This window comes from Haliotis asinina, chromosome 3, assembly GCF_037392515.1.
Source record: "Haliotis asinina isolate JCU_RB_2024 chromosome 3, JCU_Hal_asi_v2, whole genome shotgun sequence".
Lineage (NCBI taxonomy): Eukaryota > Metazoa > Mollusca > Gastropoda > Lepetellida > Haliotidae > Haliotis > Haliotis asinina.
This window is the reverse complement of record NC_090282.1, coordinates 10,439,753-10,461,965: the sequence shown is the minus strand read 5'-3', so window position 1 is coordinate 10,461,965 and position 22,213 is coordinate 10,439,753. Positions and strand designations below refer to the sequence as shown.

The 22,213-nt window shown below is 40.7% G+C and overlaps 1 protein-coding gene across 1 annotated transcript in view; it reads right to left on the bottom strand.

The window, feature by feature from the left end:
- LOC137277451 (sialin-like) overlaps positions 1 to 19,974 on the bottom strand; it is a 35,097-nt gene extending 15,123 nt beyond the window's left edge. The window contains exons 1-8 of the mRNA XM_067809179.1: positions 19,896 to 19,974; positions 11,842 to 12,038; positions 8,990 to 9,223; positions 8,703 to 8,790; positions 8,185 to 8,280; positions 3,284 to 3,409; positions 2,861 to 2,868; positions 2,322 to 2,477 (exon numbers count right to left, since the gene is read on the bottom strand). Of these exons, the coding sequence (XP_067665280.1) occupies positions 2,322 to 2,477; positions 2,861 to 2,868; positions 3,284 to 3,409; positions 8,185 to 8,280; positions 8,703 to 8,790; positions 8,990 to 9,223; positions 11,842 to 12,038; positions 19,896 to 19,953 (963 nt within the window). The 5' untranslated portion in view covers positions 19,954 to 19,974. The remainder of the gene's footprint in view (positions 1 to 2,321; positions 2,478 to 2,860; positions 2,869 to 3,283; positions 3,410 to 8,184; positions 8,281 to 8,702; positions 8,791 to 8,989; positions 9,224 to 11,841; positions 12,039 to 19,895) is intronic.
- Between the last annotated feature and the right edge of the window lie 2,239 nt (positions 19,975 to 22,213).

Here is a 22,213-nt window from a genome sequence, read left to right as displayed (position 1 = left end):
GTGCAGGTCGATGTTCATGATGTTGATCACTGGATTGTCTGATCCAAACTCGTTTATCTACAAACCGCCGCCACATTGCTGGGATATTACAGAGTGCGACATAAAACTGAACTCACTCATCTATTTGTAAACCATATGTTTGCCAAATAAAGAAAACAAGCAAACGAAAATATTTTCTTCCACGAGCGAGATTAGTCGAATTACGACCGGAATGATTTCATTTTTTTTGTCGTGATACTTATAAACACACTTTCATTCATAAATTTACAACCTCCAAGACAAAAAAAAACTATGAAAATTTAAGTGGAAGTCCAGATTCTCGTACTTGTTACAAATTAGCGGAATTAAGTCAAAATGAGTTGAATTGTGTGCCATGATACTTACAAATATATCCTCATTCATTTACAACCTCCAAAACACAGGAAAAGATGTATTTTGAGTAAAAATAATTATTCTGGCATATTTTTTAAAAATCTTCCTGAACTCGCAAAAATTAAGTCAAAATCAGTTGAATTTGGTGTCATGATACTCACAATGGCACTTTCATTCATTTACATCCTCCAAAACATTAGAAAAGATGTGTTTGGAGTGAAAAGGAAATATTCTCGCTCATGGGCCCAATGTTTTTCGCCCATGGGCGAGATGTTTTTGAAAATCGGTCTCAATTAGCAGAATTAAGTCATAATGAGTTCGATTTTGTGCCATGATACTTACAAATATATCCTCATTCATTTACAACCTCCAAACCACAGGAAAAGATGTATTTTGAGTGAAGGCAAATATTCTCGCCCATGGGCCAAAATGTCTTTCTCCCATGGGCGACAGTTTTCAAAATAGCTCTCATTTAGAGGAATGAAGTCAAAATGAGTTGAAATTTCTGTCATGATACTCATAAATGTACTTTCATTCATTTACATCCTCCAAATATTGGAAAAGGAAATATTCTCGCCCATGGGCCAAAATGTTTTTCGCCCATGGGTGAGATTTTGTTAAATAGCTCTAAATTAACGGAATTAATTCAAAATGAGTTGAATTTTGTTACATGATACTTATGAACATACTTTCATCCATTCACAACCTCCAAAACATGAGAAAAGGTGTATTTTGAGTAAAAGTAAATATTCTCACCCATGGGCCAAATGGTTTTCGCCCATGGGCGAGACGTTTTGAAAAATCACTCTAAATTAGCCGAATTAAGTCAAAATAAGCTTAATTTCGTGTCACGACACTTATAAAAACACGTTCATTTATTGAAAAACTGCAAAGCCTGGGGAAAAAAACCATGTAGTTTCAATGAAATTAATTATTCTCGTCCATGGGCCAATATGTTTTTCACCCATGGGCGAGATTTTTTTAAATCGCTGTCAGTTAGCAGAGTCAAGTCACAACAAGTTGAAATTTGTGTCATGATACTTATTAACATTTTTTCATTCATTTACAACCTCCAAAACATTTATTCTGGATGAAATTAAACACTTTCGCCCATGGGCCTGCCCATGGGCCTACCCATTGGTCACTGTTCGCCCATGGGCGTGCCCATGGGCGAGCGAGTTTAAATTTTGAGTTTTCGAAAAAAAAATTTTTCAATTTTTCATCCTTAGCACATATACATAACAGCTGCGTGTTTAATTTTGCCAAATCTCTTTTAAGAGAGTGGCCACAGTGCTGAGAGTTTCTGGACTTTTGTGAGTCCAGAATTAAATTGTGACGTGTTTTTGAAATAACGAGAAAATACTCGAAATAACGAGTAAATACTCGAAATAACGAGAAAATGCTCGAAGTAACGTGAATTGTCCTTGAAAAAATATTTTATGCTACAAAAGTGGCAGCATTAGGCATTCGTAGACTTCCAAGTGTATACAATCAAAATTATTAAGCACACTGATAAACCTTGATGGTGCAAACACACTGAATGCACTGAATTAACTTATTAATGTAGGAGAATACGCTTCTCTTCTTGTGAAATCCTGATGTTAGTGGATAGGTTTTCGTCTTCATGAAACAAGAATGTAGCATACGCTTCCCCAACAGCGCATTATGTTAGGTCGATGACCTGCCACTTTAGTGCTTGGTAGTTATCTTGAAATTAGATCTCTAACCTGATCTGTGCAGTAAAACACTTGTAACCCGATAATTAGACGTTCACAATTCTATGTTGTGGATGTACTGTGAACCATACCCAAGGCACGTTATACCTTCACTGAAGAACGCTGAACACATGGAGCACTACACGGTGCTTAACCCCAGAGGTATTTTGATCTCATTGTGATGGGGGTTTAATTGACTCTAATCACCCTAGTGCGACCATAAAGGTTACGTACCTCCTGAATGTCGAACTTAAGCACCTGTTTCATGAACTGAGGCAGCAAGGTAATCGAGGTGAAGCCTCCCCAGTCGTAAGCGATGTGCGCCCCTACAATCGCCCACACTGCGGGTGTTGACAAGACCGCGCACCACGGAGGCTGCAACGACTTTTTCTAAAAAAAAAAAAAAAAGATACACGCATTGCATGACTGGTAGACATTTTGATGACTTAGTGCTTTCGTGTGACGAAAATATTACCTTAGAATATGGATTGCAGTGTGTAACTATTCGATATTTTGTTTGTTCCATTAGATCTTCTATGGTCGCACCCTTGAGGATGCGGGTTAGAATTGATCTTCCGTAACCCGTAAGATTCGACTAACAGGATCGGGTGGTCAGGCTCGCTGACTTGATTGACACATTGTCATCGGTTCCCATTTGCGTAGACCGATGCTCATGCTGTTGATCGCTGGGTTGTTTGGTCCAGATTCGATTATTAACAGACCACCACCATATAGCTGGAATATTGCTGCATATATTGCTGCGTAAGATTGACCTCGAGATCTATGGTCGCGCTGACAATAAAGTTGGATATTACTTTTCAGTACTACGTAGTTTTCAAAAATGTGATCACCAAGAAGGTATTCGACGTGACCTACCAGGGACACTATGATCTATGGCCTGGAGCCAGTTTCCAACCTAGACGGTGTTATTAGCAATGAAGTGCATTAAACAGGAAATAATTCAGTGAGTGAGTGAGTAATATGGCGCCACTTGTAACAGTATTCCAGTTATATCAGAGTGGGTCTGTTTAATGTGGGAGAAAACCCCGAAGTGATGCATTGGACCTTGTTGGTAAAACCTTCAAAGGTCTTCTGATGAACGTAGAAGAACAAATTGTGCCATAGCAGGTTTTTAAGCGGCCTTACGTGCACCCGCACTTGCACCCGTTTTATAGCGTACTTATTTATACCCGTACTTACTTCCCTGCTTCCAACAGACTTGAGTATATAGTCCCTCTCCTGTGTAGATATGTAGGGGTGGAGGGTGGGACTATCGAACGCCATTGCCGCCCAGGCTACACTCCACGTCACTCCCAGAGTCCCTGCAACAATCCAAGATTCAACTGAAAGTGCAGGTAGGACCTGTGACCTGCTAAGGCGCGGCAATTTGTGACAACCCTTTCGGCTTTGGATGAAGCTTCGGATCGTATGTTCGAATCCTTGTATGTTTAGACTACACAATTTTCAACAAAATAGTTACGCTTTAGACCACCTTCACTTCGGGTTCACTCCCATTTAAAGCTGACACTCTGTGATATAACTGAAAAGCGGCGTTAAACCAGTGTCACTTGTTTAAGGAGCAGGTATATACATATATACGGTCGCGGCTAATGCATTGTCACTGACAGTTATCTGTCAATATCACAGTAATACAGTTATCATGTAAATAAGGATGTCATAGGTGAACAACTAGATACACGTGGGTTTTACCTAACCTATTACCGAAGTGCAGGTTTGTAGATATAAATGTGTTCACTTTCTGTGGAAGCTCACCTGGGCCAATAAAGAGCTGACGTGACATGGCGTTATTTTATAGATTGCTGTACTATCGTATACAATTGCTTCATGTGGGAATTTTGCATTGCAGGAATGGATGCGTGGTTCATGGACGGTTGAGGACTATGACTCTCACTCTCCTTTTATCTCCTTGTTGCCGGACGCCATAGAGATACAACTAATGTGTCGAATCCAGGGATCGAACTATCGACCTTCCGTTTTACCCACTTGACTATAGAGCCGCTCATCTTGTCATGAGCATTCAATCAGGTTACGTCAGTTTGCTGAAGAATGGATCAATGCGCATTCTAGATGTTGGTGAGTCAATAACCCAGAATACGATGTTATGGATAACAAAACCAGACTGCTTTCTTGCCAAAGAAACTCCCACTCTTGACGTCTCAGTATCCGGATACTCCGACAAAAATAACAAAACCACAGTCTCAAGGAAACCTACAAGTTCACCCATTTCAACTCCACAAATCAAACTCTGGCTCATCTCAAGGTGCTCCAGCTGCCATGACCTTGAACATGAACTTATCCACCTGAAGTGTGTCGTCACTTACTTCATTCAGTACCCAAGACAATTCGACCATTACTCCAGCCAAACCCCTGTTTTCACCCTTTACTGCCTACTCTTCCCATATATGCAAAAACATCTCATTAGATCTGTAGACTATTCGTACGTCATTACCAAGCCGACATAGACGTAATCTTCTCTGACTCCCATCCCTCGGAACCATCCTCCGAGTATGGAGGTCAGGCTAATTTTGTACATGCATTTTGTTATTCAGGGTATATACACTCTTTTAGTTCGTGCATGAGTAAAACACTCTTCGGTTTTCGTTTATGTCAAAAACTTTATGAGATACGAAAGCTTCATTAAGAGCGTATTCTCGCCTTTTCGTTTTCCATTCAGTTTTGCCACATTAAAGGGATTAAGAAGAAAATGACCACTGTCCAAAACGCAAGCAGTAATCTACAATATCAGTTGTAGATGTGTTTGCCAGATGGAACCTCCAACTCAGTAGATACACGTATTATAGGGCAAAAACCTTTAACAGCGAAACTAGATAACATTCTCAGACCACCAACAAATGTTTCTCTGCCATTACATTCAGTTGACGACGACGAAAACCTATCCACTAAAAATCAGGACTTCACAAAAAGAGGACTTTTGGTAGCCATCGCAACTATTCATCCATCTTGTGTTATTTGTTGTTCTCATTTTTCACCCAGCCTCATCCAGTTATGTACTTTCTGTTATCAGTTACTTGCTGTTAATGATAATCTTCTTGTGACAACATGCTAGACATGTATTACTAGCATGCCTTACTTACAACAAAACTTCGCGTGGTGATTTATATTTGAAGCAGATATATCGTGGTGGATCTCTTCTTCACGTGGGAAGTGCAACATATTCTGTTAATAGTAAGACATAGAATCCTGTCATTCTAACTCGGGTGCATTTGGAAAGGCACCAAAAATAGCTGCACTGGTCGAACGAAATTACTCTCCTGAGCGAGATAAACGCCTGTAATCAGATAGAGTCAGTGAGAGCGTTGTAACTCACGATTTTACATGAGCACGGCATTGTGCAATCCGAGACACATCGGTGCTAGCCGAGGATCGAGCTCACAATCACAGGTTTCTCATGTATAAACGGGACCCAACAGTGCCAGAACCGACGAACTATGCAACTGATTTGTACTGTAAATGTGTCAAGTGTTTTATCATAGGAGACGTAACACACTCAGTAATTAGTTACCATCGGTGAATTGATAAACTAACGTGTGTTTATTACGTTTTTTAAGAACGTATTTATTATGGTATCCAGCACGTGAGTCGACACTTATCAGCGTCTGGGGGTAGAATGTTTTGCTTTTAGAGACAGGTGTCGGACCCGTATCTATTGTGGATTTCACCAAAGTGGGTTTCCTCTCACACTAACCGCCATGATATTAAAGGAGATGGGGCGAGGAAGCGCCAGATATGAAAGCAATAACATGATATATTAAGCAATACCACGAGACGGGAAAAAGTAACAAGAGATGAGAAAGAGGGAACAGGAGACGAGAAAGCACCAGATATGAAAGCAATAACATGATATATTAAGCAATACCACGAGACGGGAAAAAGTAACACGAGATGAGAAAGAAGGGACACAAGACGAGAAAGTTTTAATAAGAGACAAGGTAGAGGGTACAAGAGATGAGAAGGGACCACGAGAAGAGAGAGAGAGAACACGAGACAAAACAATGGGACCACGAGACGAGAAAGACTGACATCACAGACAGAGTATCAGACTTGCACTATCGTCAGATCAGCTTCTATTCAACAAGAAATATGGTGAAACTCCGTCAATACCTTGATGCTGGGACAACACAGTTGTTTGTCCACATGGATGTGTTCATGGTATCATTTGCGGTGTGTACACACACTGCAGCCTTTATCATTGCAAGATTTAAAACCACAGAGCATATCACATCGATCTTCAGTAGCCCATGCTTGTCGTCATATGCTCATGCTTTTGAACTCTGGATTGTCTGGTTGAGACCCGAATATTTACAAACCGCTCCATTACAGCGGAAATATTGCTGAGTGCTGTGTAAAACTACACTCACCCACTCACTAACCAAATGCTGATCAAATGTATTTATCTGTACACCCAAACAAATGGGTAAAATAACTTTCTCAGTCGTTTCCCCACTATTCATGAGAACCTCGACATTTTCCGGCCTTTTGTTTTACTAACTGCAAACCACAGGCAGCTGTAACGCACATAGATGCCCATTTCAAGGGGTTGTGCTCTCAGATTTCCAAACTCATAATAATCAATTACTACTTTAGAACATATTTCATTTAATACTTTAAAGCGCCACTCGTGGCATACATAATCGTTCTTCGCCTCCATTACCTCTGCCAGCTTCCGGTTCAACGGACACTCTCATTCTCTGTCAACCTTTGATGGTAGAGATATTAAAATATTTTTCGAACCGAAGCGAGGGGAGTACGTTGCTAACCTTTGCTCGCATACAGGAAGACTGGTCATTTATCTCTCTCTTTCATAAATCTATTTGCGCTGCGGTTTGCCTGTGTTGTAACAGCCTTCTTACACCGTCGCTGAGTAACGTTCTTACGAACCCGTTTCAGTTATATCTGGACACTTGACGTGATGTCCGTTACATGTTATGTCAGTGTAGAGTAAATAATTTTCAAGAATGTAATTTTTTTGTGGACATCAATGTCAAATTGTGCACATGTGTGTGGAATCATCTTATCAACAATCGTACGTTTATAAATGTGATGTCATTCGTTAAACAGTGGTCTGAAAACAAGTGAAATTATGTGTGCAGAGCAGAGATGATTCCACACTTGCTTGTCAAATTTTACTAAGATCCATACTAAACTCACTTCATGAAAATTAGTTATGCTACACTAAATTAACACGTAAGTCTATGGAAATAACGTCAAGTGTCCGAACATAACTGACACGGGTCTGTAGATGACAGGCAATACATAGCTAAATATTATAACGAAATAACACGAGGCGAGAATTACAGGCGTTACAATAGGAAGAAAGATTGTTAACATCACACGAGAAAGCTACACCACGACATGCAAACTGCGTTACCATGAGACGAGAAAGCTACACCACGACATGCAAACTGCGTTACCATGAGACGAGAAAGCTACACCAGGACATGCAAACTGCGTTACCATGAGACGAGAAAGCTACACCACGACATGCAAACTGCGTTACCATGAGACGAGAAAGCTACACCACGACATGCAAACTGCTTTACCATGAGACGAGAAAGCTACACCACGACATGCAAACTGCTTTACCATGAGACGAGAAAGCTACACCACGACATGCAAACTGCGTTACCATGAGACGAGAAAGCTACACCACGACATGCAAACGGCGTTTCCATGAGACGAGAAAGCTACACCACGACATGCAAACGGTGTTAGCCTGCGACGGGAAAGCCATACCACGAGATCTAAACATCAGACGATCGGGAGGAACGTGAGACGGAAAATGCTACCATGAGACGAGAAAACTATAAGTCTGCTATATTGGTCAAAATGATACCGATGAATCACAATCCAACTCCAAAAGAATTCAGGATCAAACATTCATTTCAACGCAGAATCTAGTGAAAACCTCAGACCAACCCTGGAATAAGGTTTTATAACGTTTGTCTCTCTAAAATAGTAATAAAAAAGTTACTTAACCAGCTATCAACATCTTGTTTTGATTTTCCGCATGAAGTTTTACGAAGCTAGGCTAGCAATAGGACCTCACCGCACTTACCAAATACATAGAAAGCTGACGGCCAGCCCCCCGAGAACCCATGTTGACAGAGAAGGCCAGTAACCGGCATAGCGAGCACCGTACCAACTTGTGCCCCTGTAATTGATGCATAATTGATTTAGCATGTTTACATAGTTAATACATATTGAAGGTTCATCAAATAAGTATTTGTTTTAGACTGTCTAGTGTATAAAGAGTGGTTGCTGGTTGAAATAATTATATGTTTTCTAACTTTGAATGAAATCCACACAAGTTTGGTCACACAAGTCACAGTTGTGAAAGGATGTGATTTATTGTATCTTCAGTAATTCTGTACCATATCTGTTTTCGAATTGTCGACTAATTCTGTTCAGAGCGTAGGTCGGTAGTTTGTTAAAACGTACAGTTTCCATGAGATGTACAGGTTTACATCTAAACAAAGTTAAGAGGAGACAATGGTATCAATATTTGAATATGATGCTAAAACTATTTTGGCAGACACAATGGTGACGCGTTACAAGTTGTATGTACGAACATACCTGCGTATGTAAAGGCAACAAGTCGACTCCTTTCTTTAACAGGAGCCCATTTGGACCACAGAGAATGGATAGATGGAAACGCGAAGCCCTGAAAATGTAGGTTACAAAATATATTCAATTTGTCTTTTGCAAAACCTACAGCCTTTTTGACTATAAAAGGTTAAAAGTTACATCGTTGTGAAACAAATTACTCATTTTTTAAAACGGAATAGATCTATCATTAAAATGCATTATATGAGTATCTTGTCAATATTTCTTTCTGTTTGTAGACTGGAGTGACACTATACCTGAGCCATACCCTGCAACACCCTGATGGCAATGAGGGCGTACACGTGGAGAGAGGCTGCCGCCGGTGTCACAAGCGTCAAGATGGAGGTGACAAGTACGGCGAACCCGAATGTCCGCTTGGCTCCCACCAGCTCGGCAAGCCACCCCCCTAGCACCTGGGTCAGACAGTACCCGTAAAAAAACGACCCAAGCACGTGACCTTGTAGTTGTTCGTCCCAGTTGAATTCGCCATTCTGAAAATTAATTTCGATAGTTAATTGCAATTTGTCTCTCATCTACCAGAGAATCCGCTCATTCCACATCCCGAGGACATTGGTGCAAACTGGACCGACTCTTTAATATTCTGATGGGAAACTTGAGGCTAAGTGAAAAAGAAAAATGTTTCTCGGGCACCGGCGCGTCACTTTCATTTGTGCGCGTAACAATTTTTTATTACCATTTAGAAAAAATAATTTTGGCTTGGCCGCGTCCCGACCATCCATTTGTCCACTAGAAGATTGAGTGTCTGTACGAACGAGTGTGACTGAATCTACAACTCATTAACACGAGATAAACTTCCCAAACTGTATTTCTGAGAGAACAAAATACAAATGTGTTCCTTCCGTGTCACATTTTTCTATCAAAACGTTTTAAAAAATGTCCCTAAGCCTAAGATAAGATAAACTTTTTTGTCCCGCATTCTTGCAATACAAAGCATGTAACGCCAAATAATTTAAAGTACATATACACAATGCCAAGCTAATCAGAACATAATGACGAATCATAATATAATCCAACTACATGATATAATAAGCACTAGTGCCTCGTTATGGATTTCACTATTACAATCCTGGAGGAAGATTTCGAAGTTCTATACTGTATGGGAGAAATGATTTCGAAGTTCTATACTGTATGGGAGAAATGATTTAGAAGTTCTATGCTGTATGGGAGAAATGATTTCGAAGTTCTATACTGTATTGGAAATATGATTTAGAAGTTCTATACTGTATTGGAAATATGATTTAGAAGTTCTATACTGTATGGCTGAAATGTTTCCAAAGTTCTATACTGTATGGGAGAAACGATTTCGAAGTTCTATACTGTATGGGAGAAATGATTTAGAAGTTCTATGCTGTATGGGAGAAATGATTTCGAAGTTCTATTCTGTATTGGAGATATGATTTCGAAGTTCTATTAGTCGTGTAACACATGCTTTTGAAGGTAGAAGTTCATAAATCATTTAAATAGTGTGACGGATCCGATTGAATGGCCAGAGCTTTCTTCTTTTGACTCAGATACTGACAAGGTAGAGGTTTGAAATAGAAGTCGCAAAGTTTGCTGGATGGATGAGAGGAAGATTGCAATATCAGGCACGAAAGCAGAAAGTTAACATAATACAGTTAAATGACCGCAATTTTCGAAGAAATAAAAGTCTATGTTGTGCTTTCCCACGTACACGATGTCGGTTTGATTTCGATGAAAGGTTATGATCAATGATAGCACCCAGGTATTTATACCCTTCTACGGTTGCTACTTATTGTCCCTCAATTCAAACAGGTTCCAGTTTTCTGCTTCAGAAGACAATTGTCATTTCCTTTGTTTTGTTTCTGTTCAAGGAGAGGAAATTCTCTTTGGCATTTGGGGAACGGGGATTAAAAATGATGCTTTCCAAATTGTTGGTATATGATGGATGTCGATAGACATCTGAAACATCACTCTGCGCATCCCGCACAACAGTGCACAGCTTGTATTTGTTTCAGAAAATACTGATTACATATATCACCACGGGTTTCGCTAAACGTGAAGTTGTAATCTGACTGAGTGGGTATATATATATATATATTACGGCGAGTGAGTGAGCTCAGTTTTACGCCACACTCAGCAATATTCCAGCTACATGGCGGCGGTGTGTAAATAATCGAGTCTGGACCAGATCCATTGACCAACAACATGAGCATTGGTCTCCACAATTGGGAACCGATGACATGTGTCAGCCAAGTCAGCGAGTCTGACCACCCTATCCCGTTAGTCGCCTCTTACGACAAGCATAGTCGCCTTTCATGGTTTGCTGAAGGCCTATTCTACCCCGGAACCTTTATGGGTCTGTATATATATTACACAGACACAATCCGGGCCCATTCGGAATCAGACCCACGATCATTACGGGCCTGGTATCCCCAAGGGAAGCAACTCTTTAGAAGTAAAAGAGATGTGTTACCAAAATCTATTTATATTTATCTCCTCTTAGAGAAGACGGTTATCAGTCTCAACAACATGTTTCTGTACGCAGACTAACAGTATCATTCACATATCATGCCATCGTGCATTGGTACGCTGAAGAACCCCGCAACACGCCAAGAATGTGAATGTGTTATTGTCCAGAAAAACAAACCTCAAACACTTCTTACCCAAATAGTGCTCAACAGTTTGGCCAAACAGATTTAACCAGAGAAAAACTTCCGTTTTAATATCAGATAATACCTGTCTGGTGACAAATGAACAGATATATTAGTATTACACAATGCCATTTAGAATGTGCTCAAACGTAACATATATCATATTTGGAATCACACCTGCTTAGTAAAATATCTGGTACTTCTGGGTTATGTCCATCCGGGATTCGAACAGGTATATGTCCATAGTGGTAGGATAAAACTAGGATCCGGTTGGCACAGAGGGTATTTTGGATGACTCTGTGTAATCGCACGAAGACAACAGCGGGGTTCCTTGCAAATTATTTAGAGGGCGCAGTAATATTTCGGCGATAGAACTGCAGGTTTTAAACAACATTTATTCACACATTCCTTCACTCAAAGAGTGCACCGACCATTTAAAAATGCCCTTTTCTGGAAACTGGAATTACTCCGCCTACCTTGGCCTCCAGAGCTGGTGAGCCATTGTTCTGTAGTCCACATTCATCGTTGCTAGACGACGTATTCGAGACCAGAGTGTAGTTAACCATGGCAACCAGAGCGACGCTGAGATTGACTCTGAGCGTGAAGAGATTAACGCAGCCTAGGAATGCCAGGATTGCAAGCACATGGCGTGCGGGCATATGTCTGTATAGACCTGTAACGACAACACACATTATTAGCTAAACATGGTTTGACATACGAGTAGACAATTGTTTTCTACATTCTTAAATAAATGGCTTTATGTCAGGTACTTCATGCCATTCTGATTAGACCTCAGGCACGTCACATGTATCTCAATATTAATTTGCTCCCAGATCTCATTCCTAATTCACTGACTAGATACTACGTATTCTTGTCCTTTTTTTATAAATTTGAGCTGATATCAGTACTTCAACAGGCATACGGTTTTCCATGTCAGTGAGTATGGTTTACGCCGCTTTTAGCAATATTTCTGCAATATCAAGACAGGGAAAATAACAAAATGGACTTCACATATCGTACCCATGTGGGGATTCTAACCCGAGTCTTCGGTGTGACGAGCAAACGATACATCCATTCGGCTGCCCTACCGCCCCGGTTTCCAAGTGAAACAGTCTTGTTTGTGGACGGCTTCAAAAAACAGAGGTTCTCCGACGAAGCAGGAGCAACTCCGTTGCATTTTATTAAAGCTATCACTGTATTTATACCAGACCTCTTGTCCGAATTGGAAAGTAAGCACATGCAAGATGTGGGCCATTATGCAAACTCGGATAAGGTTGGATAGCTAAAGCAAGACAACAGTAGATCATAAATGGTACAGAAATGTTACAGTTCATACTGATATCTTTCTTCTTAGCACCTAGGTGATACTTGCTGTGACTCAACATTAGATAAACTCCCGAGTCAATCGCCCGGGTTTGACTGAGTGAATGTTATGCTGTTGAGAATAATTCTGCAGGTTCTAACAACGATCTAACCAAACTGGGTTGAAAATGACAAAGTATGAGGCAACAGTCTACTAATGGAATATATATTACACACAAAAAGCATGCATAATCAAACATGGTGTTGGTGTATTTCAAGACCCTTGTTTTCCGTTGTAACTCAACGAATGCTGAATTGATTCACTGCATGTTCCAACATGTCGTTTCAAGTTACCATTGAACACACAAAAACTGTATTTACTTTAGAGTATAAATGCCCTCACCACGTTAAATATGACTATTAAATCTTAGGGTGTTCCCATACGTTTTGTTTGAAGTGTATTTGAATTGTTTGACCAGCATTCTAGAAGATGGTGACTCAAAAATGAAATGTTCTGACATCGTTATCAAGCACATGTCCGTGTAACATGCATGCCATTATGCGATGCCTCTCCCTATTATGTGCCATTTGTTTTTCAATTATATGTTGTTGTTGTTGTTGTTGTTGTTGTTGTTGTTGTTGTTGTTGTTAATCCACTGTTTGTCACACATACTATGTATATATACTTCTCATCATCTGGTTGTATTCACTTAATAAAGATGTAGGAACCTACATCGAAACGTCACCCTATGTAATAAAGAAGTTGTCACCCATAAAGTTGTATGTTTCATTGTTGAGTGTATTTTGAAAGTGATAGAATCTTGGAAAATTATAATAATTCTAACACTGTCATATAAACTTCGTTGAATCTTGTTTATATGCAAGTACCTGTCGTGGCTATCATGTACAACTGACATATAGGAATGAGAGATTCTGTTTCTGATCCCGTTTCGACAATACTTCCAACGGTACGTGTTTGGTGTAGATAATAACTTCCTCTTGGGGTGACTAATGTAGACATGTACTGGAAGAGTGTCACACAGTGGATGAGAGGCCTAGTGGTTGCTATAGCACCGACTAGCTGGTTATTTATGTTCAAACTGATTTTAGCAATATTCCACTGACAGCAGTGTCACGACGGAGGACACCAGAAATAGACTTCACACGTTGTATTCATGCGGGGAATCGAACCCGGGTGACGAGCGAACGTTATAACCATCAGGTTGCCCTCACCGGCCCTGGTTACAGATTAGAACAGCTTTGTTTGATTGGGGTTACATGTTTACATACACACTTATTTTTCAACAGTCCTAAAATCGCGTTTATATTTTCTCGGCCTATTGCTGTTCTGAAACATCTTTGAACATATGAAGACAATCTATTCTCAGCGAGAAGAAACGCACACACTTTAAGTTATTTAAGTCATGACGAGCTTGAAAATTGCATTCGTGTGAATTACTCCAGTAGAGACATGAATGGCGATGATATACTTTTATATTATGTATAGTCTTTACAACATAGAATCGTTACTGTAGCGCGAGCATTGTGCATTCGTCATTATAAATACATTTCAAAATTAAACCACAAAACACACACGTTTTTATAAATATGTAGGAGATCGAGCATTTACATAATTTTTAATTTTTAATTGTGTGTTGTTTAACGCAGCTATAGCGACATCCTGTAAATAATCAAGTCCAGACCATACATTTCAATGATCAACATCATGAGCATCGATCTATGCAATAGGTATATGATGTCATGAGTCAACCACGTTAGTGAGTCTGACCACCTGATCCCACTTGTCGACAAGCCATGATTGTTCAAGACCTATTCTAAGCTGGGCTTGCATTTACAAGTAACAAAATATGTCAAAAATCCTATTGTACAACAACATCCCCTTTGGACATGGTACACAAACGGACCGTTTCTGTGATGAAAGGATCGTGGCTAATTTCCATAGCTTAAATGTATGAAAACATGATGAGCATAAGGATACAGTCGAAAGACCTGTCTATGCATAGAGAGATTTTAAATTCGCATGCAGTATACGTGGGTGCATACTTGTAACACAACAAGGTCTGGTTATCATTGTTGCACAGGGGTGAAAAACAGATACAATGTTATCCAGTATTTATCATTATGTGAAAACGGTTTCCGGCAATATATCTTAAGCGTGTTTTCGAGGGACAGGTACATGTATTTGTATTGCTGTGATGGTTTTGTCAGTCAAACACGGTTCGCTCTCTTGTAGCAGTGACTTTGGATTGCTCCCCACGTCAGTATACAGTCAGCAGAATCCCTCCATATTTACCTGTTTTGGAAAACCATAACAGAGTCGTGATGCTTCGACCGTGCCCTGGAAAACCAGGACGCAGACATGTAGTTATTGAGATAACGGCAAACACTGACTACAGAGACAACATACGTGGACTATAAAGAAGCTGAGATAAGCACCAGTTCTTTTCAGTTCAGTCTTATATGAGCAAGAGGTGAATTCATTTCATATTTCCTTTGGCAACTGCGTTGTCCTACTCCTAAATTCAGGAGAATATTCCTGAGGGTTGTTACACGCTTGTGAAAAATCACCCATCGTTGCTCAGGCTCAGAAATTACATGTGGGATTACAAAAAAGGGTTTGCTGGGTGAACCTGGACCATCAACCCGTGACATGAACTTCACTAATAATGAAATCAACTCACGCATATGTGTCCTAGCTTAATGGAAGAAATATATTCACGCACATTCATTTATACACAATGTGTGTGCAGCTTTGCATGTAGGTGAATCAAGACTGATGTAAGCAAAGAAAATGTTTTTTTCTTTCGTGACTTTATCATGAACTAAGCTCGTTATAACGTATCACCATCAAACAGTGATGACGCCTGGTGTGGCGAGAGGGAGCACAATACCACACCTCAGTTCATGCTCTGGACAAATAGTTTCATGGCAGTTGGTGAATATTCCATAGCGGATTGCATGCCTCTTTCAAAAAGCACGCATTTCACCGTGATTTTACCATCGTCTTCCTCATGTTAGACTCTAGAAACATAAGAAACATTAGAGAATGCATCATGTATTCATGTTTATTGTCCAACGGGAATATGAGGAGTGACGTTAATATGATACACATAAAATTCTAAAGCACACACAGAGAGAGAGAGAGACACACACACAGAGAGACAGAGAGAGAGAGACAGAGAGAGAGAGAGACGAACAGTAAGAGCGCACACATTGTCAGGAGCATGCCCTGTACTACTGAGTATCTAGATATCAACCTGATTTGCCTTATTGCACAACTAGGTGGGTGCAATGTTCTAAAGGCCTCGTAAACTCACCCATCGTTAGTAGGCCAGTAGAGTTCCTCCTCGGGATGGGACGTAGACCATCTACCTTTTGACTTTGGTGGACGTGCACAGCCGATAGTAAGCTGGACTCTATGATTTTCTGTTAAACTTTCTGTCATGGCAATGAAATACAAGGTAACAGTATTACAAGACAATTGCCCCATCGCGAAGTCAGAACCATGACTAGGTTGCATCGTTACAGTCTGTAACCGAGACGGTACAGGGTTCACACAATCATGTTTTCCTCGCACAATGGAGCAGTTAGTTGAATGCCTGCAGAGTCAAATACTGGAACATTACACCCACAAAGTCAACACGGCTTATCTGCAATCATCTTTATACTGCCACTTCTGAGGTACACGTTTGGATAGCATTTCCTTAGTCGTTTGTAGCGTGAAGACTTCGTGTGACAATGATACTGACATGTAATATATTACACTTCAGGAAAGCACTGAACATGTTGAAGAAACATAATGAAGCGAGATTGTTACTATGAAGTGTCACACTTCATTGTCGGAAATATTTTTTACCAATTCTTTCTATATCAAAAAAGCAGCGACAACCTTTCAAGTTTAATGTTGAATAGGCCCAATATTCCTGAAACTAGAGCCTTGATTTGTACTTCTAACATGCAATGGAGCATGTTCCTTCTAACTCTTTCCAAGCATTGTTTGGCGAGGGTAGTAGCATTCAAGCCCACGCAAAGCTGTCAAAGAGCGTTATGAAAAGTGATTTATACACACATTCTTATATTATGATCGGAATAATTTTGATTCATCATGTTTTCGATCAAAAGAGAACGACCGCATTTCCTGGTGACAGTGGAACTAATATGACTTTGTATACCTTAAGACAGATGTGTTTCACTTACTGTCCACTTAATTGGCCGCTAGTAACTCTGGATCAACTAAACATTCAGTTCTGCAACCAAGACCAGGAGTAGTTAGTGCGAAGTCGCAACACTCACTACAACAGGCAGTATCAAATGCCCTATCCCTGTCAAATCCCTACTCCTGTATTGTAACATGACATATTTAACTGTATCCCATTTGCGCAGGTCGATGGTCATGTTGTCTGGTTCCGACTCGATCATTTACAGACGGTCGCCATACAGGTAGACTAGTGAAACATGGGTACGAATTCAGGCATGAGATATATCGTTGACTCAGTATTGGTCAGGTAGCCCCTCCACCGATCTAACCACGTGTTCAGGAAATATAAGAAACAACCCCAACAACCACTTTTACATGTTTGAGCCGTTGGCCCTTCGACAGCATATAAACAGGGCGGTTATATATGAGTAAGTTAGCCGAGGAAACTGGGATATGAGAGTGACCAAAAACTGTCAAGAAGGATGAGTTCACTGTTAAAGGAGTCAACAGGGTTTTAAGATGCAGTGCCCCAGTATATTTTTACTGAAACTATGCGGCGAAGGCACGGATATGCAAATTCACAATACTTCAGCTGGTGACGAGGGGACAAAAATAACGGCTTGTTTGTATCAGAAAAAATACATAATTATACATGCATCGTTACATCTGGTTATCGTTTATATTCAGTTAATTAAGCATGGGTGACATCTATCAATATGAACAGATTACGTGAGATAACTAACAACATCATCTCAATTAGAATATGCAAGTATGTTTGCCTCCACCATACAGTGACGTCTGTAACCACATGCGCTGACAGATAGAACCGTTGTTTTAATGCATTCTGATACTCATGGTTACAAATCGCTCAACCGAAATCTGCTGCAAAAGAACGCACATGTCTATCGGAGATGACAGATTCAGGCGAGAGTGAGGATCGCGGTCAGTCAGTGTTTGTTGTGCATGTCTACCACGCTCCAGCTGCACGTACAATTCTCTTCCTGTAGCTACAGACAGCTTCGACCTGTTTACGTGGAGCACAACACTGCGATGGTGTGGGGGATAGGGGTGGGGATGAGGGGGGTTGTCCGCCAAGTCCAGTAACACCGAAGGAGTCCGATGATAACAACAACCCTTCTTGACGTTTGCAGTCATCACGTTGGGGTTCTAACCTTATTTCATTTTCATCTACCTGCATGTCCAATGTATATTCCTTGAGCATCGACACATGGAAAAGAGTCCTTGTCAAGCGACTGAAATATAGACTTTATTGTATCTTGAAATCTTTTTTTATTATAATAATAAGCAGACATTGAAATGTCCCTATCAGTTTTCACTTCGTGAGAATTTACTGTGATGATATTACTTTTAACACATTGCCTGAGATTCTATTTAACAATACCGAGTTTTAAAACACGTTGCTTTGCACACAACTGATATTTTATAGTAATCGGTAATCTTTCACATAGATATATAATGTGGTATACTGCAGATGGTCAGTTGCTAGTCAGCTATTCTGCTTCATGCTAAATATCCCTCGCAAACACCTTTATCACCATGCATGCCTTGGTCAAAGTACATTACATAATTCTGTGGAGATTGCGACGCTAAGGTACACAACTTTAATGTCATTATGGTCTGAACTAACCTACCGGTGTCAGTTGTATATACACATGTGTACATGTATCGTGGTTTCAACGTCATACTAAGAAGTACCACAACGTCCACGAAAACACAGCTGCCTATTCAATATGTTGTTACGTCAAACGTCGGCTAGTACAGGCAGTTGTTGAGCGGTTCAACAGCCCGTGCAACTTCAGATTCCCTCTGACTATACGCCTTTAATAATTATTGTCAGCATCACTCCTGGTCGCGTGGGATGTACATAGTGTAACACATCTTATCGGGATTTCCCATATTTATGCCCACTCGAAATTACATTCTTGGGCATTAAAACGGGATGTTTTCCCGTTATTAAGCACATGGGCCTAAAATAAAATTTCATGAGTATTTAGAGTGACATCCCTTTGCAAAAGTACATGGCGAACGCCAGCATATATAACGTTTGTAGTGCAGTTGTATGTTTACGCGTGTACAGAACGTTTTTGATAACTGAACGTTCCGATGTCTGTAATGATGTTCTTTAATGATTGTTTATGGTTCACTGGGTGACTATTTTAGAAACGTTCGTGGTCCTACGAACTTCTTAAGCCCAAGAAGTTAAATTAGCTATTAAGCTATTAAGCCCAAGGCTTAAATAAGGGAAATAACGGCACACAGTATCACGTGCCTATGTCATGTTTCCTCGGGTGTAAAGATGACAGCCGTCATGTGACGAACTACTATCCAAAGCGGCCATATAATCATGCACTGAAAAATGTTCTTATCTTTCCAACTAACTACTTATATATATTAAGAGCATATATAAATAGTATGTATGCATTATTTAGGTACCCCTTTCACATGTTCACAAGTATGCAGCCGTGAGACAGATAACATCATCCAAACAAACCATATTTCCATTTTCCGCCGCAAGTCCGGCATATTTATAACACATGGGTTATTTCCTACAATACGATGATCATAAGTTGTCAGATGGTATGGAAAAAATAAAACGTGCTGCAAGTGCTCGAAAGGTCACCACCTGTTTCATAACTATTCCGGCATCTAGAAAAATACAAACACTAAAAATGGAAACACCACGACTAAAGTTAGTTTAAAATACGTTTGAAGTATGTTTTATAAGCTAAATCTTGAGGACACGTAGCCCAGTGATGCTGTTGTCCCTCCGGCACCGAGGTTTGATCCCGACATTGGAACAATGTGTCAAGTCATTTCTTGCTGTTCCCAGCCGTGGACAATTCTTTAAAAGATGAGAATACTCACAATCACTCAGTTTTGCTCTGTGTATTATACCTCTTCAAATTCTCTAAAAATTCGGTGAACGTACATAAACTCTTTCAGAATGATTAAAGTAAGCATACAGGGGAAATATATGCAAAATGTTACCTTTTCCAGCAAACGCCTGCCTATAATCTTCAATCCCAATGGGCGACACCTCCAACATGCATCCTGCCCGATACGTATTGAAAAGTCCATCCTTCTCCGCGTCAACATCACCATCATCACCATCATCATCATCATCATCTGACTGTGTATTTGACTCAGCATGAGGTAAGTATGTCTCACCCTCAGTCTCTTTTGTCCCTTCCGCAGTTAGTACCCGACACCCCCCTTCCTCCCCCTCAAGCAGCTCCGTGGCAACTCCCCCCTCGTCACCCCCACCGTCACTGCCGTCCAGTGACTGCTTGTCTGGCATTGTTTCACAGTAAACACCGTCTTAGTGCTGTATACCGGAACATCAACAGCGAACTGGCACTACTGTGCGATGCACGAACGAGGGCTCCATGTTATAAAAAAAGTCAGTTTTCAAGACACCAACTTTGGTTGAACTGCTCTCCTCTGTGCGGTTCTGGTTGTGCGGCTCTTCCACAAACTAAGTCTGTACGTGGACATACGTCCTACAGTTCCATCTCGTTGGACCTAGAGGTACAGTTAAACCAAGCAAAGAGGCGCTGACATGACCAGACTGTGAGTGTGCGTTAGTATACATACAGCTTAACCAGCTTAGAGCGACATGGCAACTCGTCGAGTCCTCCAAGCTCTGCATGTATCACATAAACCATAATATCAACCTTTCGGCGTTCGTAATCAGCCTTAGGAGAGGACAGGTGTGAGTTAATTACTGTGACAGAACATGATAGTTAGCTATAGGTCAATGACACTGATAAGGTATAAACATGGGGGAAACACTCAATTATGGTGACTACTTGGGCCGAAAGGGTGAGTGAGTTTACTTCCATGTCGCCTTTAGCAATATTCTATCAATGTTACGGCAGGGGACACAGGAAATAGGCTTCACACATTGTACCCACGTGAATCGAACCCAGATCTTCAGCGTGACGAGCGAACGTATGAACCACTGGGCTACCCCACTACCCGACTAGGTATAGTACAACGATAATGGGGGTTTAATGGTGGTAATATACTGTTATAACGCACTGCAAATGTTCTGCTACGTCGATGACAAAATGTGCGTTTCAAGACTCAACCAGATAATCTGGGGTTTGATACCATAACAAGAAGTCTATCACGTGTTGACCACCAGTCTGACCGCTGGTCCTAGCGTCGCCTCTCACGGGCGGCTCTTGTGGGACGCCCGAATTTCGCTATGCTAGACACAGTCAACTGTTGCGTAGCTTCCCACTTTGACACCATATTTTTTCTGAGTTAGTCAGTGGCATACCACAGCTGGAATATTTTACACTGAACTTCCGTAAAGCGTGCATCTGTCTTATTACGTTCATACACGGCCATTCAAAGATAAATTTGATTATCTTGTCCATGTGAAAGAACGAATTAGTGAGTTAGTGGTGCCGTCGTTTTGAAGCGTTTTCAACCAACGTTTCCTGGTTCACACACTGCAACTGTGGGGAGAATCGAACCAGGGTCTTGAGCTTGAGCAAACACATTAACCATTAGGCGACCCACGACCTTGTGTCTGATACAAGGCTTGTCATATCATAGGTATATACAGTTGATAACACGTTGCCTGTATAGCAGGCTTATAGATAACAGATGGCATATGTATTGTCACTGTCATGTAGACAAACCGCCAGAATACCGTAAATCTCGAAATTAATACGACGTGAGTTCTCTTCTTTTGTAACTGAACAAAAATACTCATTATTTGGATACAGAGAAATTTATTGCCATAACATATTCAATGAATCACTTAAACAAATATTTAACAATGAAATTTAATCCTAGATCTGGTCTTCCTTACTGGGTACCATGCCAATCGTAGTCTCGGGTAGTAAATAGATGGGGTAACTTAGACGTTAAAGCCGAAGACCCGGGGTCAATTCCCCACATGGGTACAATGTATAAAGCCCATTTCTGTCCCCCGCCGTGATATAGCTCGCATATTTCTAAAAGCGGCGTAAAACTAAACTCACTAAGTGAATACGATGTAAGATTTTGTGTCTAATATGTACAGACGAACTGTTTGAAAACACAATATGAAAAACTAATGCAAACGAGAACGCCCTTTACAAAGATAACCTGACTGGATATGGATGTGCAAGAAAGATTTGTTGTCGGTCATCGGTCGCCGGTCCTACATAGGGTCCATGGGCCCATCGGACAAAACCGAGCCGTCGGTAATGGTGGCACGATGGTGTGACATTCTGTTACTGTTTGCTGGGACGGGCTTGTAGTAACACCAGGAGGTGTTAGTCCGGCAGGTTCAGGCTGCATGAGTTGAG